The sequence below is a fragment of the Ammospiza caudacuta genome, chromosome 5 (assembly GCF_027887145.1).
Source record: "Ammospiza caudacuta isolate bAmmCau1 chromosome 5, bAmmCau1.pri, whole genome shotgun sequence".
In the NCBI taxonomy this organism is placed as follows: domain Eukaryota; kingdom Metazoa; phylum Chordata; class Aves; order Passeriformes; family Passerellidae; genus Ammospiza; species Ammospiza caudacuta.
The window spans coordinates 24,995,018-25,013,183 of NC_080597.1; the positions used below are offsets into that span (position 1 = coordinate 24,995,018).

At 40.2% G+C, this 18,166-nt stretch overlaps 1 protein-coding gene across 8 annotated transcripts; it reads left to right on the plus strand.

The window, feature by feature from the left end:
- Positions 1-909: 909 nt before the first annotated feature.
- On the plus strand, positions 910-16,600 carry TCP11L2 (t-complex 11 like 2). 8 transcript variants are annotated; one of them, XM_058804476.1, is made up of 12 exons: positions 939-1,163; positions 3,838-3,959; positions 5,935-6,108; positions 6,257-6,337; positions 7,372-7,504; positions 7,741-7,861; positions 8,608-8,828; positions 9,712-9,848; positions 10,866-11,053; positions 12,415-12,596; positions 13,306-13,478; positions 13,954-16,600. In XM_058804476.1, exons 3-12 carry the CDS (start codon positions 5,973-5,975, stop codon positions 14,196-14,198), a joined length of 1,617 nt encoding a protein of 538 aa, XP_058660459.1. In that variant the 5' UTR covers positions 939-1,163; positions 3,838-3,959; positions 5,935-5,972; the 3' UTR covers positions 14,199-16,600. The 8 variants fall into 8 exon arrangements, with proteins under 8 accessions (XP_058660453.1, XP_058660454.1, XP_058660461.1 ...); XM_058804470.1 differs by lacking the exon at positions 3,838-3,959 and having other exon boundaries at positions 910-1,163; XM_058804471.1 differs by lacking the exon at positions 3,838-3,959 and having other exon boundaries at positions 910-1,163; positions 13,309-13,478.
- Positions 16,601-18,166: the final 1,566 nt, after the last annotated feature.

An 18,166-nucleotide genomic window follows, 5' to 3' on the forward strand; every position in this document is an offset into this window, starting at 1 on the left:
GGCACTTGGCACTTGTGTAGCCAAACACTGTTCCCTGCTTCAAGCCCTAGATATTATAGCAGAGGTTACTGGGACCTACAGTGGGATGTATTCTACCCGAATATAACATCTGTTTGTTCTGTGCAGTTCACCATGTGTGCTAAAGGTTACCTGCAGGAAGGGGAGCTCTGTCTTCATGATGGGCAAGGCTAGCGTGTTAGTGAGCTCTTGCCTCAGAGATGACTGCCGGTGTTTTGCCCTCCGTGCTTCCTGGTGGGTGAGGCAGTGGTGGCACGTAGCTCCTGTGACAGGAAGAGGTGATGACCCTGGCAGGTACTGCTAGCCCAGTGGGTGCGTGAGGCTGCCAGTGCACGAGGTCAATACAGCAATAAGCAAAGCATTTATAATGATAGTGCTGCACTGCCCCGTGCTGCGTTCCTCAGTGGGCGCTCAGCAAGCCTCCGGACACCACAGCCGTGAGCGAGACGGGTGACTAAACTCAGCACGGGGCCGAGTGGCTCCCCTGAAGCCGCGGTGGCGGGGGTGGCAGTGCAGTGGGGAGCCAAGATGGCGCGCGGAGGGGCGCCACACTGCTCCCCCATCGACAGGGTAAGGAAACGAGGGCAGAACGTAGTTATAGCTCCCTTTGCAGAGCAGTGCACAAAGGCGGGCACACACGGCCTGGGACGCTGCCCCGCTCCCTGCGGAGCATAGCCCCTTTCCCCCGCACGCCCGGGCTCGGCGGGGTCGGTGTTCCCGTCCCCGACGCGGCCCGGGGGCGGGACCGGGGCGGCGCCGGCCCGGACGGACGGGGCCCTTCCGTAAACACCACCCGGCCCATCCCCCGGCCTACCCCTGGCACGCCGGCACGGCCCACTGCCAGCGCGGGGGAGTCCGTCGAAGCATCTTCCCGTGTCGCCGCATATTTCCCCAAGCTTAGTGCCCGGTCGCAGGCAGAATGAGGAGACACGGTTAGTTTCTACTGGCATAAGCGGAGGCTGGCCCAAGCGCCGTGGATAACTCGCCGCTGGCAGGCAGGAAAAGATGACGCACCTCCCCGCTTCCACCGTCAGAGATGGACGTGCCCGAGGAAGACACTAATAGTCCGGGCTGGGTCTTTAAATCTGAAGGGGGGAGTTGTGTGCGGCCCTCGCGAGCGTTGTGTGGGACGGCGAGGGGCAGCGGTGAGTGACTGGCTGGGGACAGCAGGGCAGGGCTGCTCCGGCCGGCTGGCGGAGCTGACACGCGGCGGGGTGTCCGGGCACGCTGGGCCATGAGTCGCGGGGTGAGTCCGGGACAGTGCTGGCTCGGGGCTGCCACCCTCCTGTGCGCTATGCGTGGCAGGGAGGTAGTGGACTGGCCCGTCGCTCTGCTGCCCCGGTGGGGAACCCGCTGCAGCAAGTGGGTTTCGCAGTTCCTGCGCTGGGTCCGTAGTTCTCTCCTTGCCCCGTGTCTCCTGGGCTTTCGCCTTCCCTTAGTGTCCTCCGGGACGATACGCCCCGACGGGCACAGCCGCAGGGTCCCCCCGTGCAGCCCTGGTGAGCAGGGCAGGGGCACCCCGACACCTCCCCGGCGGACGGGGGCTGGGGCGCTTAGGGGTGGGTGCCCGGGCTCGCCTTCTCTGGGGCTGACAGGGAGTGTTTTCTCCTTGCCTCTCCCCCGGACTCCCTCCGCCCGGACCTGTCCTTGGAAACGCTGTTTGTTTTGGTCGGAGGGTGCCAAACTCCTGCCTTTGCTAAGTGTTAAAAACATGGGGCCGGGGGAGGAGACAGGCAGCGAAACAGATGGAGGAAGAGGAGGAGCCGCCGGCTCCCCTCGGTGTCTCTCCCCCCGCGGGGGAGGGCAGCCGGCAGGACGGCCCCGGTCCCATCGCCGACCTGTCCGGCCGGAGGTCACTCCCGCGGGCCGCGCTCGGGGCGCTCGGCCGCGGCTCACTATCGCCAATACAGTTTTTTAAGCCTTCACGGAGAGAAGTATCTCTTCCAAGAGCTGTGAAACTAGAAAGCTAAAGGGGAGAAATGCCGGCTGTAAACTGTGAAAAATGAGGCGGGAGGAAATGCAAGTAACTCCTAACAAAGACTCTGTTCTTGTGTGGTGAGTGCTGACAGAGGTGGAGTCAGTGAAAGGGAAACTCTAGACCAAATGAGATTCAGTCGGTGCCAGTTGAAGATAGAATGTGAACCCAGCAGAATAAACAAAGTTAAGACTTTCATAGTGGTAAAACTGGACAGAGCACTCATAAGTCTCTGTGTCCATGCACACTGCCTTTGAACAAAGCAGGGCTGTGGAAAACCTTTGCTTGAAGATGGTATCTGAAGAAAATACCCAACTGTGAAACTGTCTTCCTCCCTCCTTCCCCCAGGTGCTTCATAAAATAACTTCTAAAGCAAAGCAACAGAAATAAAAAGTGTGTTTGTGTCTTCTAAAACTAACCTGATCTTGCAGTCTTGGTAAATTCTAAATGAAGAATCTAGTTGGGTGATGCAGTAACCAATTAAGAACAAGATGCCTTTAAGCATCTGCAGTTTTGTATTAATTTTCTTTTTACTAAAAAGAATAATCCTCACCTGTCTAAATAGCAGAAATGTGAGAATTTATTTCCTTATTGTTAAATTAGTTGTAATCTTGGGGTTGGTACATGTAGAAGATACTTTTAACTTGTCTTCCAAAGAGTTTATCCTTAAAAAACTCTACAGTATGGACTGATTGAAAGAAAGCAAATGGTGTGATGAAGCCCACTGTGATGGTGTCCAACCTAATATAAATATAAATGTGGGTAGTCTTTAATGTAGCAGAATAAAGCAGGTTGTAACCTCAGGCTGATCCTTTAATAGAACTGTTGGGATATTAATATGTGTATTAAAACAACAGCCTAATATGTAATACTTTATAAGCAAATTTTAAAAAACCCAGGATGGTATTGTTTATCCAAGATGGTGAGTTACAAAGAGATCTTGCGAGGCTGAATTTTGACATATTTTTATGTGACTGTTATATACTAATTTAAAGTTCTAAATGAACTTGGCCATTAGTTATTAATGAGAACTTCTGTGCTGTCTACAAAAACATAAGGAAAATCAGCTCTTCCAGTGTATGCTATAAAGCAAAGACTGAGTGACTCAGTTGTCTATTGTTGTAACGAATTAGAAATGCCAATTTTGGTTTGTACATACCTTTCATATGCTCAATGACTGTATTTTTGCCTAAGTGTTTTAGATGGCCTGTGCAGGTTCTGCTTGTATATTCATGTACGTTCAGTTTGATGTGTTTATATTTTAAATGTAGAATTTAGCAATAATGTTCTGAATCTGCAGTCTACACCCACTCTTACTTCCTATTGTGCTTGAAGCATTCTACTAGGAAATGTATTTAGTGTGGCAAAAGATTGCAGTGGTTTTTTGTGTCACCTCCTGTTGCAGTGTTGAAACTTCTTACTTAAGCCTTCTGAAGCACCCTACTGACAGCTCTGCTGTCTGTATATGTGCATATATTGTGGGAGCAGGTATGGTCTTGATACGTCAAAATGCACGTGGATCTTTGAAATGCAACTATGTGCATTGATCCTTTGCTGGGACTAGTGCTTAAGGACTTAATGTATATGGACTTCTAATTCTGCCTTAACCACTTCATCTTCTTAGAAATCAAGGTGGGGTGGAAAGTGGCACTGCTGACTTGCCTTCATGGCTGGTTTAGTACTTCTGTCAGAAGAACCATGCAAAGCTAAATGTTTATTAACATTGTCATGCCTAGAGGTAAGAGGAGATTGATGAAATGATAATGTGTAAATTGTGTGAGAGTATTTGGGGTTTTAATGGTCATTTACCTTCTTCCATGTTCTTAACACCTGAACTGAAGCAGTAGACACACTGTGAATTGCTCACACTCCACAAGTGATTTGCAAGACTTTGGGCCACTACACTGCAAACAACATTAATCAAATCTTTTGATGGACCACATCCTGCAACATTAATATTTTGGAGGTTAGTTATTTGTATGGAAGTAAAGGGGTGATATACAAGATTAAAGCCTGGAAATACAGTGTTCTTATATTGATTTAAAAAAATTAGTTGGAGGGTAATAAAAACTTTGCATACTCTGTACAGTGTACTGTATTTAAATGAGCAGTTTGACATGAAGAACCTCAAGTATGTTCTATAACTAGTTTGTCGCAACTAGTTTCTGATCTTCACTAACTTTGCAATCTATAACACAGATTTTAATTGAAGAAATATTTTGTTTCTTCTCTAGCATTAACTAGTGACCCATTTCTAATTGTAACTTAAATACAATTTCCAAGCAAAAATATCTGTGTGTAGCGTTTTTTAGGTTCTCTTGCAACCCTGTCTTGTTTAGCCAATACTGTTTTAAATATTTGCTTGTTAGAAATTACAAAATTGCTGTTCTAATAAGAGTTATGATGCTTAGGATCCCTGGTAATGTTGTGAGTTCTGAATGCATAACCTCTGAGTTCTAGTCAAGTGTCTCTCACTGGCTCCTCCAGTACTGTGATAAACTGTTAGCTGTGTTCCTGCTAATGGGACCAATTCTTTTCACAAAAAAAAGCCAGTGTAAAATATAACATAAGTGGGGTGCTCAAGTGTATCCTCTTTCCTCTTGGGAGAGGAGGAAGAGTAAACACACACTTCAAAAATGTTAATAATTTCAATTAACAGGGGGGTGCTCATCAGTGTAGTAGCTGATCAAATTATAAAGGCCTATTCAGTCAAATGCTTTAGGGTGTAGCTAGGTGCCAGTATAAAGAAATCTTAATTTTCACTACCTTTTGTCTATCCCAGGACACCACAATATGTTGATTCACATGAGTACAGACAAAGATCATCCTTTTATTGCTAAAAGTGTATTTTTTCCAAATTCAGCAGTTGCAAAGTGTGGTATTCCCTGCCTACTGAAGGTGATGTGATTTAATAGTAAATGAAGTTATCTGTTAAATTTGCTGATAGAAATCATTGCTGCCTATGTCACTTCCTGAAGTCCACTACGGAATACTTCATGGTCATAATTGGAGATGGACTGCTACTTTTGGTATCTGGGCCAAATTCCTTTGGTAGTAATTACAGCTGACTTCCAGATTCTCATTTTAATATTATTATTAACATATTTTTCACTTCCTGTCATGCAGTTGTTAATCATCTGTATCACACTGTGCAGCTGTCCACATTTTCTGCAATTGCAGATTATCTGCCTGGGAGGCAGTTTCTTTACAAAGACAGAAACACTATGAAGCACAACACTTTTCAGTGGAGGTTGTTGTCTCTGCTAAATAGAATGTTAGAGGCTCAGAGTTGCCATTTGACTTAAACCAGAAAACCTATCCACCCACCTTCACCTCTAGGAGGATTGGATTTTGGGTCTGTGCCATTGTTGATCTGATTCTGAGCACAGACACACCTAAAGGCCAGACTTTCAGCTACACCCTGTCAGAAATGTAATATTCTGAATTACTTGCCTGTTCTCTGCCTGCAGCTTCTGTGTTTGCTTCACGGTCGTTACACTCAGTGAGTCTGTTTGTGGAAGGAAGCTCATTGCTGCACACCACTTCTTCTTGAGGTCAGGTGGGGGATGGTGACATCACCAAATGCCTTTATGGACATTGAAAACTACCAAAATTCTTGCAACAAGTAGCTTCAGGTGTTCCTGTGGGTAGTCTTACATTTTTTTAAATATGACCAATTTAGGGACTGTCTCCCACAGATTGATTAAGGTATGAAACAGCTGAAGGTACAAAGCTTTCTTACAGAAAAGGTGTAGTTTGTTGATAACTATATGATTCTGTTTTCGTCAAGCCAAATCCTTTCCTTTGCTTTTCCTGTTTAGGAAGGGCAACTACTTGATCTTCATTCGCAATATAATGATCAGTAGCTGACTTTTGAGAAACAAACAAAAGTAAAACAAAAGTAAGTGCTGGTTTTATGGGAACTGTGTTTGTCTTTCCAGGTCTTGTTTACTGTGTAAACAAGGTGAAGGGATTCAGAATGCCTCTCAATGATGACCAGAGCAGTGACTCAGATTCTTCACGGCTCTCAGAAAGCACAGTTTCTTCCAGTGACACAGAATATTCCAGGCAGAGCTTTAACAGTGATTCTTCAAGCAAGCCCAGCTCCCCAGCATGTAAGCCTATTTCAGCCTCACCTGCATTGTGCATGGACCAATAAGGCTAACTTACCTTGTTTCTCCTTGCTGTCATGGGTAGAACCTGGGATTCTGAATCTGTATAAGAGTATTAACAGAGAGGCATGGCTTTCTCTTTGCTGTGAAGCGGTGCATCTCCTGTGTGTGGAACACCAGCAGCAGCTGTATCCATGGGGGTCTCCCTGTGCACTCCTTCCCTTCAGAAAGTGTAAGAAAAGTGTGTCACCGTGGTCTTCCTAACCTTGACATTGGTAGCAGCCTCCCACTCCACCAGATATGCTTTTGTGCAAAGGGTGGGTTTCTTCTGTTTGATCCCTGACTTAAAAATTATTTCTGTAACTTACAGATTTGTAATACCATACCAAGTTACATGTAATTGTCTTGAACTCACATTCTTCTTTCATAAATACTAGAATCAAACAGAAAACAAACATTTGCACAAGGAGGATGATTTGAGTAATGGTAAATAAAACCTTGGTTATAATATGGTTTCTCTGTATCTGTAAGCATTTGCAGACCATGCTTACTTCTTACATATCTGTAAATTAAGTCTTATATTAAAACAAGCTTATTAGTGGAGCTGCACTTGGCAGCTGACTCTGTCTTTCTTTGTTACCAGCCTTCCAAATACTAAATTAAATTATAGAATTTATTGATTTAGAAACTTCAGGAATTTGCTCTTGTTTTCCAGTGTGGAGTTTGTTTTGTCATTGCTGCTAGCTCCTAAAAAAATGAGTATAACTTAATTCCACAGCAGACTGAAGATCTGCTGATTTTAAGTGGGGGGGGGGGGGAGGTTTGTGAGTCAGTAACTTAGGAACCTCTTCAACAGACAATATAGCCATTGTGCTTGGAATTATAGTGGACATTTAGTATCTCTTACTGCCCATGCTTTTGGTTGGGTGGCTTTGACAGAACAGTTAGTACGAAATCTGTGAAATGCAAGATCCTGTTTTAAAGGAAAAAAAAAAATCTTAGTTCAGACGTGGAAATATAAAAATGCTCCTCAAAATATTTTGAGGCTTGTGTGGTATTTCCCCACAAACACACACACCCCTGATAAGCTGGGAGTTTCCTGAGTTAGTGTTTTAGAAAGATATAAAGACTTGGTAATCTTGGGTCGCTTCTTCTAGAGTACTGGAGTTCAACTAGCAAGTAGTAAAATTTCTAGGTTTTAGTATATTCAATTGCACTTATCAGCTGTAGATATTTAGCTTTAATTGATCTTGTTTGTTCCAGCAGCTAGCCCTCCCAAGGTTATCACATTTGATGAACTGATGGCAGCTACAAGAAATCTGTCAAACTGGACTCTAGCTCATGAAATTGCTGTAAATGCAAATTTTTGCATAAAACAGGAAGACTACCCACAAAACAGGTAAGAGCTTGAATCTTGCAAAAGTAGCAAAAGTATTGGAAAGGGAGGAGAAACGAATGGAGCAATTTAGACTGTGTTTTGGGATCTGATGATCTATCATCCAAGAAAGATGTGGTTGCAGGGCATAGTATTTGGGGAGGTGTGTTTCCCAACAAGTGATCAGTCTCATCTGAAACAGTTACAAGGATGGAAGCTAGTTGCGAGTCTTCTCCATATCTAATTGACTTGCTCCACAGCTTTGCAGGCACAGTGAAACAAATTGTACACAAGGCATTTTGGGATCATTTGGAATCGGAACTGAATGAAGATCCTCCAGAATACAAACATGCTATCAAGCTTTTTGAGGAAATTAAGGAGGTAATGTTCTTCTTTCTCTGTATTGATTTGTCAGCTTAGCTTTAAGAGTCCCTTAGTTTACTGAAGGGTCTGCTTAACTTAGCTGAGTCAACACCTTCAGATTTTCCTTTTATAATATAAAGCCATGATTATTCAGAACTGAAAATAGATGTCTATTTGTAGTATATTTATATTAACCAGGAATATGGTCGCAAACAAACAGTGGCATGTTCAGTCAGCTTTCACTGCACAGTGATCAGTTGAAAGTCATCTCTTTTCCCAAAGCTTCACATCTCTACTAGCCTGTTTCCAGAGCCATACTGTGAGCTTAGGGCATGAACGACAGTATAAACGTGATTGGACCTGCCCACTTAAACTTCATTCTTTGATTATTGCACAGGTGAGCATACAAACCTTCAATCCTGGCACAATACTAAGTCATTCAGAACTTTAAGTTCTGTTCTGTTTTAAGTTATGTTTGTTTTGCAGGGTAGCCCCCCAGCTTTTGAACAGGTCTAATTGTTGACTTGCTTTTTGTTTTATTGGTTTGAGCATTTTTGCAGAACTATACTGGTTTGGTTTTTTTTTCCAAACAGTTCTTTTATCCCCACAACCTTTGATAATGTTCAGTCTTAAAATGTATGTCTTGTTATAATCTGTCAGCTATATACACCTGACATTATTATTAAAATTTCACTCAAGTGTGCTTACTAAGTGGTTTGGTCTTTATTGATAAGCTTTTTTCTTTTTTGCTCCCTCTATTTTAGATTCTTCTTTCTTTCCTGACTCCTGGAGCAAACAGGATTCACAATCAAATTTGTGAAGTTCTTGACACGGATCTTATAAGACAGCAGGCAGAACACAATGCTGTTGATATTCCTGGGCTAGCTAACTATGTCATCAACACTATGGGAAAGTTATGTGCTCCAATAAGAGACAATGACATAAAACAGTTAAAAGCAACTGACAATATCGTAGAGTTACTGAGGTTGGTATTTGAGTGTGATTTTTGGAGAAAAAAATTGCTGTCTGAAAGGGTAGTAGACAGTGGAAGGTGGAGGGCTGGGTAAAGGAAGTCTAAAGTTGTGTCAGTTTGCATAACAACTGTTCTTAATGCTTCTTTAATGCTTCTTCCTGAAGCATTAAAGAGGAAGAGCTCTGACATGCTGACCGGATTGTGTATCTCACTTTGTAATGAAATGAGTAGGATACCTAGATGAAACTAGGCAGCTCTGAATATCTAAACCAACAACTCTTGCAATAATCTCTGTTTCAGAAACTCTTTTTCTGTCTTGTTCATTCTTACAAAACGTAAACAGCACACTTGTACTGTTTCTTCTTGAAGAGTTAATTGCATGCTTCTTCTGGAAGGCCAAACTTTGGATTTACAGGCTCTTGAGTTAAGATCTTATCACTTGAACTTGGGTAAAACATTTGCATAACAGGGCAGAAAACAGTGTTCCTGAGGTATGCTGAAATATTAAGACTAAATGGTAGTTGTTCTACTGTGTGTGTATATGGGGAACAAAACAATTGCGTCAGAAGGATTGTTTCTCTTAATGCAGTCAGTGACCAAAAAGTTAAAAGCTGTTCATTTTAGCTGAAATATACCAATTCATGTAGTTTTTGAAAAACTTACAGGGCTGTAGCATTTAGTGATGCTACATCAGTTCTGTTCTTTTTAACTTAGGCCAAGCCTTATCTTCAAGAATTCCAGATGATAGGTAATATATCTGTTACTGTGAAGTGCAAGTGAAGGCCTTCACTTCTCCAGAATTGAAATTAAAGTGATAATGTACATGTGCTTCACATGTGCTGATGAAAATCAATAGATTAAATTAAAATGTGAAATTTTGAATTCTTCTTTTCAGACAAATATTCCATGTTTTGGACCTGATGAAGGTGGATATGGCAAATTACACAATTAAAAGCCTTAGACCATACCTCTGGCATAACTTGGTGGACTATGAAAGAACAAAATTCCAGGAAATTCTTGAAGAAACACCAAGTATGTACCATGCTATATTAAATTTAAACTTTTCTCTGAAAAGAAGCCTATTTAAATACATGCAGTGAAAACTCTACAAGTTGCAATTAACTTAGATGAAAACTTCAATTTCTTGTCTGTATGTAAGTAATGGAAAATTTTTTTAACAAGCAAGCTATCACTGGATGGTTGCTTAACTTGCCATCAAGTTTGTCTGTCTGTAATCTGACGCCCTTTCAGACAAACTTATATTTCCTGAATTGGATGGTGTCTGAAAAACAAACAAGTGGTGACTTGTGTTGTTTGGATGCAGAAGCCCTCCATAAGATGAGCCTTTTCTCTTTGGTGTTCAACTGTTCAATTGTTAGCGTGAAGTAAGCATGTAAAAGCAGTTAGTGCACCTGAAAGCTGGAAGGGCTAAGATCTATTTTTTAATAAACAAAAGGCAGGCTCTGACCAAAATTTCTTAGATGATGCAAAGTCAACTTGATCCACTATTACATGTTTTGTGTGATTTGGTTAAACAGTGTTCAGAAACACATCCTCCAAGAAGAATAAGTAAGCATGCTAACATCTGGAGCAGGGGCTTCTAAAACAAGAGCTCTGAGCCACTGATAAGGCCTGCAGTGTTCATTTATGCAGCCTGAGAAGAACTGTACCAGAACAAATCAAACGTTTTAATCTTCCTTCACCTGTATCTTTTAGTGTTATGTCCTATCTGATAAGTGGTTTCTCCAAAAAAGGGAAAGCAATCCTTTGGGAACTCAAACTTTGAGACTTCTATTACCTAAAAATCTTGTCTGAAGTCTTAACAATTTGTGGCTGAGTTTGTACAAACCAAGTAGAATTTAAAGGTGACCAGTGGAATATGATCAGTGGAAGAAAGGGAGAGAATTACCATTTGTGAAGACTCAGCTGTCCACTATGTTTAAGTCTTCAGAAATTGAATTCTCTTCTGTATACAAATCTTTTTTTTCTCAAGGTAATGCTTATTTTGATGAAGGCATGCAGTAAATCTGTGCTATTTACAATGCTTAGGTGCCCTGAATCTCACAACAGAATGGATAAAGGAATCAATAGAGGATGAATTGTCATCTATTTCTGATGAGTCTTCATCGTGCCCTGGTGCTGATAGTAGTTCAAAACCAATTATTAGTCCTACACTGGTGCTAAACAATGGCTACTTGAAACTGTTACAGTGGGATTATTGCAAAACAATTCCAGAGGTAAGAAATGTATTTTGGTGTCTTCAGATTACCAGCTATATGAAATCATTAGTGTGATACAATAAACTTGCTATTGATGACAGTAAGTGAATACTCTTTTGCACTCCTTTAATTTCTGCACAGTAAATCTGAAATTAGGAGATTATATTCTAGTCCAGATTCTGAAATTTGAGATGGGCAAATCAACAACCAGAAAAGAACAAGGTAAAGGTTGTTCTCGCTCTTTCCAATCATAGCTCACCAGCTCCACCCTTAGAGCAGTCTTGGCTGTGGTCAAAGGCTGGGCCTTGTATTGACAGTACTTTGCTTTCTCTGTCTTTAAAAGAACTGATTGTAGCACTCCATTTTTCTAACAGCAGCAGGAATTAGTGGGATTGCTCTTCAGAACAGAATCAGTAAAAAACTTGAGTTCTCTAAAAGTAGGTAGGTATTTTTCCTTTCAGTGTAAACTATTGCTTCAAGACTCAGTGTTCAGTTTTTCCCTCCAATTCCTGATTACTGACCTCTGCAACTTTCCATAAAGCCAGTGGGAAATTTGTCAGCAGTCAGGGCTAACATTTGCATTTCCAGAGAGGGCCTTAGCTACATGTAGGATGGCCTGGCAGAGAACTTGTTAAATACATGGGGATGCTCTTGATGTTCTCAGTCAGTGGACAGAAGTGAAAGCACTTCCTTACCTTTCTGTGAGCAGTTTTGAGTAAGATCTACAATACAGATGTCCTCTTGTAGATCTAGCTTGCCATGCTATGAAATTGCTACTAACTGCAGTTGGATGTTAATGCCCCTGTGCTGCTCAGGATGAATTCTTTGTAACCTAAAATGAACTCCAGCTACATCTTGCTGTGGGGATTACTTATGCTCTTGGTATGATCAGCTGGCTTTTTGCCTGGAGCGGGTTATGTATCACTTGCAGAACCAGCTCAGGTGGTTGTATTGGTGGTTGTCAAGCACAGTTGTTCATTATTATCCATCAGTTACAAATCTTGGCATTTTTTCAAAAGACACCCAAATCCAGAAGACTGTTCTGTCTGTAACTTGGTCATTACAATGTCTTCTGGATCCTCTGAGCATTCCATGTCGTGGGCTGAATTGTTGGTTACAGACTTGTCAGCAGTGATATGGAATAAGGTGCAATGTCCTCAGTTTCCTCATTACTTTTGTTCCAGCCACAGGTTTACTTCTGGTACTTGTACAAAATGCCACTTTATACTATACTACACTACATATTTAGGGTATTACAGTTGCTGTCTGCTCTGGGTTTGCGTATTTGTGATTAAAAATAGTGCTTCATGACTACATCCTAGATCTCTTTCCTAGATCTTCTCCTTGTTCCTAAATTAGTATTATTGTTTCAATTCTAGACTCTAATAACAGATGAAGTTCGTCTTCAGGAGTTGAGAGAAAAGCTCAATCAATTAAAAGTCATAGCTTGTGTTTCTCTCATAACAAACAACATGGTGGGTGCAGCAGTTGTAGATGTGCCTGATTTCACTGATCATCTGAAAAGGATCTCCCTTCCTCTTCTTGAAGGCATGAATAAGAAGTAAGGCCTTTTTTTACACTTTTTTGATGGTAAATAATTGGAAACAATTCTAGTGTCATAGCTGGTGCTTGTTATTAATAGGAAGATATGGATCATTTATATATTCCCTTTATGATACAAGGCCACTATATGTTAGACAAGTGTTTTCAAAGATAGATTTTAATGTAATCTTAGTCTTGGTGTTAGTGTACAAATTTTGGAACCTAGTAGTAAAGTTCATTCATACACTCCTAATACTGGGGAGACTGTGGCAGTACATTCACTAAATCCTCTTGGGAGTTGCTTCAGACTTGTTGTAGGTAGTTCAAGTTACTTGGCTCCGTATTTCTTTGGCTTCTTGTGCTACAGGCAAGTCTGATGTATGAGACTGTCTTTTAAAAGAGTTTTCCACTCTGTTTTTTCTCATGAAATGCTGTGCACATGGCCCAGAAAAACAGCTAGGCACAAGGATAAAGTGAACTGGTGTCACTGCTGCACACATGAAATTACTTTTCCCATTTGTATCACAGCTAGGTCCCGATTTTATCTTCCACATAGGAATTTTCCTGTATATGTAGATTTACATAAATATGCAGCAAAAGATGAAAACTTTTCAAAATCCTCATTGCAGAGACCACGTTGAAAATAAAAGGGAAAGGAGACGAGTGAGGAAAATTTACAACCTATGCTACAGAAACTTAAGAATTTAATGCTTTTCCCTTTCTTCCAGAAGTTTTGACTTGAAGGAGGCTCTGAATGCTATTGGCATCCAGATTTGCAGCATAGTGAACAAGTCTCTAAGTGAAAGAGGTCTTCCCACTCTTAGTGAAGAAATGCAGAGTAATTTAATGGGTCAAATCGCTCATATTGTTGAGAAGAATAATCCTGTCTGTTCCTTGATTGGTTAGTAAGAGACTACCTAATTGTTGTATTGTATGTGTCTGTTTATAAACTTACTTAATCAGCTGTCTCATTATCTTCTAAAAGTATTTTCTTACTGCAGTAAAATACTGGCTCAACTAAGACTAAGGATATGGTGTTTACTTGGAAATGGTGTTCTGGGTATGCTGCAGAGCATGGTTAGTCACAGCTGGAAATAATTGTAAAAGTGCATGTAGAGACAAACCTAGGCAACCTAATATTTTGGAGAAGAATTTAGATAAAATGAGTGTTTAGTCTTCTTTCTGTCCATTCTGGGTTTAAACATACTGTTTAAGAAACTTACAGTATTGTTTCCCACTCCAAAACAATCTTGGGAAAGAGTTGCTGCTTAAATGTTGGATTTTTTGCTGTGCTGATGTGCAGGGTACTTACAAAGTGACTGTGGCATCATCTTGGGTTTACATTTGTTCTGAGCATACTTTATATTCCATTTCAGACAAACGAATCCAGCTCTTCATGAGAAGCTTGCTTGCCCTTCCGAGTTTTCAGAAGTGTATGCCTACTATGCCAGGAGGCCTTTCTGTGATTCAGAGAGAGATAGAGTTTCTGGGATCTCAGTATGCAAGCATTGTAAACTTCAATAAAAAAGTGTATGGACCATTCTATGCAAACATACTTAGAAAACTGCTTTTTCCTGAGGCAGCAATGGAGAAAACAGAAGCAGAAACATCTAGCAATTAAAAAATGTACCCTTTTTTTAATCTTCCAAGACAGTGGGGAAGTCACATCTCTAAAACAGCCTGCTCCAGTGACTGTTGATGGGGAAAGATCTTGTAAAATGTATACAGATAGTTTCTGAAATTCACTGTAAAGAAATTAATGTCAAGGTCATATATATATTTTAATAGAAAAATATTTGTTTAATGGATTGTCACTTGTAATAGCCAGTGAATTATTAATTTCCATAGCAAGCATTTATTATGACTTGCAGTGGGAAAGAACTGGCAATGTATTTACTGTTTTGCCACCATCAAAACAATGTTATTTTTCAGCTCAAATATATTTACATATAGCAATGCATATTAGGAAATGAGAAAACAACTGTAGATAAAATGTACTATGCTTACATAGTATTTTTGTAGAGTAACATCTCAGACAACAGTTATGTTTCTGAGAATACTTTGAAGAAGAAAGTATAGCATAACTGCTTTAGTAACCAAACCCAGGTTGATACCAGGCCAAGTTCAGGTACTCTTGTAATTACTGGACCTAGAACTTTGCCTCTGTTACATTAAGGAATGCCAGTGTTACAAGCTGTTTGCAGGACAGCAGTTACAGAAGCAGCGTTCACAACTTCAATTATGAATGATTCAGAACTTCTCATCTCTGAGATTAACGATAAACACCTGAGAAACATGATGTTGGGGGTGGAGTAAATTTCTGTATATAAATGTGTTTATAAGCATTTTGTTTATTCGCTGGAGGTCAAACAGAACTTTTAAGATGTGTATGTATTGATCTTTGATTGTAATGGATGGGTATTAAGTATTTTTAACTTGGGTCGTTCTAACCTTTGTTCCCAAAAGCACTTAACCCTGACCTCAGAGTGTACCACAGAAGAACTGCCCCTTTCATGCCCTTATCCAACAGGATGTAAATTTTCACAAGATATTCTTAGATCTGAAAGCAAGAGCCTGAGTAATTAGTAATTTTTGAAAATATTATTATATTCACTTTTTTACGGAGTGTGTGAGAAATGCTCCTATTTTCCTCAAATTTCTTTGGACTGTGCCCCAATACTTAGATTTAAGAATACTTACATTTAAGGCATTGGGAATCTTGCATACAGCAAATGAATAGGATTGAAATAGAGAAATGTGGAAGTGAACTCCTTTAAGTTTACACAGGCTTTATCTTGTGTATTTCAGATTAGTGGGATTAGATAATGCTGGAATACATATTATAGACTTGTTCTTGTCTATGAAATTGAATAATTTACTTGAAAATGATATTTTAATATATTACCATATGATACTCCTTTTAAGATGTCATATATAGAAAACCTTGGTGTGGTACACTTGTTTTTAATATTTTATATTACAGTTTATTTTTTATGAAGAGACAAAAATAACCTGTAAAAGCATAATGTGTCACACAAATTGTTTATGTACATTACTCTGTCTATCATAAAGGTCTAAAAAAACCTGGGCATTATTAGCACTGTGGTTTTGTAGTCCATTTCTACAGGAATGTGTACCCTTTATAGCAAAGGAAATTACATGTATTCAGTTGTTCTTCAGTGTCCAAGGACTTTGGTCACATGTAAATGTTAAGGAAAACTTTCTTCAAAATGCCTTTTTAGAGAAATTTCTCTAGTGCACTTCTCTTCTATCCTCTGTGAAAACATTGCACAAAATAAAGATGAATACATGTTTTAAAGGGAACTGTTTCCTGGAAAACCTAGGAGAAAGGAACTCTTAGACTATCATAACTGTGCCACTAAGTAAGCCAGGCTTGCTCAGATAAATATGAAATTTTGGTAGGCAATCCAAAATCATTAAGAGAAGAATGAATTAAAAAAACAGCTAGAGGGAATGAGTCTTAGTGATTTGCTACAATTTTAGAAATACCTACATGATTTTGAGCTTCAGCCAAAAGAGGATTTTATGAACATTTGAAGGTGATTGCTAATATGATTATGAATTTTAATTGTAATATTTTATATCCATTCTATTGTACAAATAGATATCAATCTTCAGCTCTTTAATGAGCTGGGAAAACTCTCATACTAGTTTTTACCAGTAAATACTCAAAGCATAGCATTTATTTGCGGGGGGTGGGGGTTGGTGATTAAGGTGACTTGCAAAGGGCATTTTATAGCATGACCTGTGTTTTAAGCAATTGTTTAATGTGTTTTAATTTAATGTTTCAAACAGGGACATTGCATCTGTTTAATGTCATGTGTTGCATGCTGTTTATGCTACTGTGGCTGAAATGCACTTGACTCTACTCAGAAGTTGTCCTTGTGAAACAAGATGCCATTCTGTAGCAGCTGTTTAAAACCAAGTATTTGAGGGTTTGTATGCATTAAATTTATTAAATTTTGTTTGTGATAACATCAGTGGTGAAAAGTCATTTACACAAATGTTATTAAATGCAACAGATTGTTAAATGGCAAAGATAAATTACTTCACTAATATTCTGTTGTGACTGTTTTTCTGTTACTTCTCAGAAGCAGCTCCAGTGTAGAGTAGTGACTTTAAATCAGCTGTACAAATAATATTCAAAACAGTTGCCTGCTTATATCTGACTACTTGGATGAAGGATGTGTTGGGTTTGTTTGGCAGAGTTGGAGGGGGAGTGGACGGCAGAGGTGGTGTTATAAATAAGAAGCTTGACTGAGCCAATATTCAAGCAGCAATCAATTTATTATTTAAGATGGTAAAGTATGAGCAATACAGCGCTGGGTACAGTGAGGGAAGTTTTCCCTCCAACTGCACACCGATAATTGATGATTACAGGTATTTATAGGGGTACTCATCAGTTTTTTTTTTTTTTTTTCAGCAGTTTCTATTTCCAATCTTTTACTCATCAGCAATTTTTATTCCAAATTATTACATCACAATTCTGTACACTATTGTGATTTTAATTTCTCAGGATGTATCTCAAAGGAGTATCCCCAGATAGTGACGGTCCAGTTTCCGAAAGAAGAAAGACGAATCCCATTTGGTGGGGTCCAGCTCCCCAGATGTGTGTCCACCTTTTAATTGCAGAGACTATAAATCTCATAACAGTGATGTCCAGCTTCCCTTTGGTCAAAACCATAAATCCTTGAGGTGATGTTCATCTTCCTTTCTCAAGCTGTTTTTCTCTGCTTCAATAAGGCATGAGATAAGCATATTTCCTTTATGTATATTCCAAAGCTATAGTTTCAAGGATGCAAGTAACATTCTAAAATTTTACTTCAAAAGGTTGTTATTGCAGAGCTTTTTATGGATTAAATGCAAGCAAAAAGCAGTATCTTTAACACCTTAATTGCAATGCTCCTAAATCAACCAGGGTTAATTGCAAACAAAAGATAGGTTCAAAGGCCTTTTTCCATACTTTATTTTCCTCTGTTATTATTAGAATTCACAGCTCTCCCATTGTCGGTGTCCACACATTTCTCATTCACAACTACACTTCGCCTGTTTGTACCTGACACGAAACACAGCTTTGCATCTCACAGTGGCTTCTGTGAGAAACTATTCCAAGCTTCCCCCTGTGCCTGACAGAGGCCTTGCAGGGATTAAACATGGATTGCCACGTATTAAACAAATTCTCCGTTGACTGTGGGCGTTAGGCAGCAAACCAAATGGAGGAGTCTGAAATGTTACTCCTCTTTAGGGTAGCGGCCTTAGTGTCGAGGATGGGTGGAGCCCAGACCCAACCTCGTGAATGTTACTCATGTGGAACCTGTGCCAGAGCAGACGTCTGCATGTGCTGTTTTGACACTCTTTTAGAACTTACTTACCAATTATTATATTTACATATATATATCTCAAAATCTCACTGCCACAGGAAGCTACAGAGATCACTAGTGCTTCTCGTTTAATCTTGAACTGGGGCAGATGAGTAGCTCCCTATCTGTCAACGATTTTGGTGTCTCTGTACCGCTGACCCTTGTAAAGGAGAACAAGTAAATTTCTAGGTGATTCAGCTACAGCATT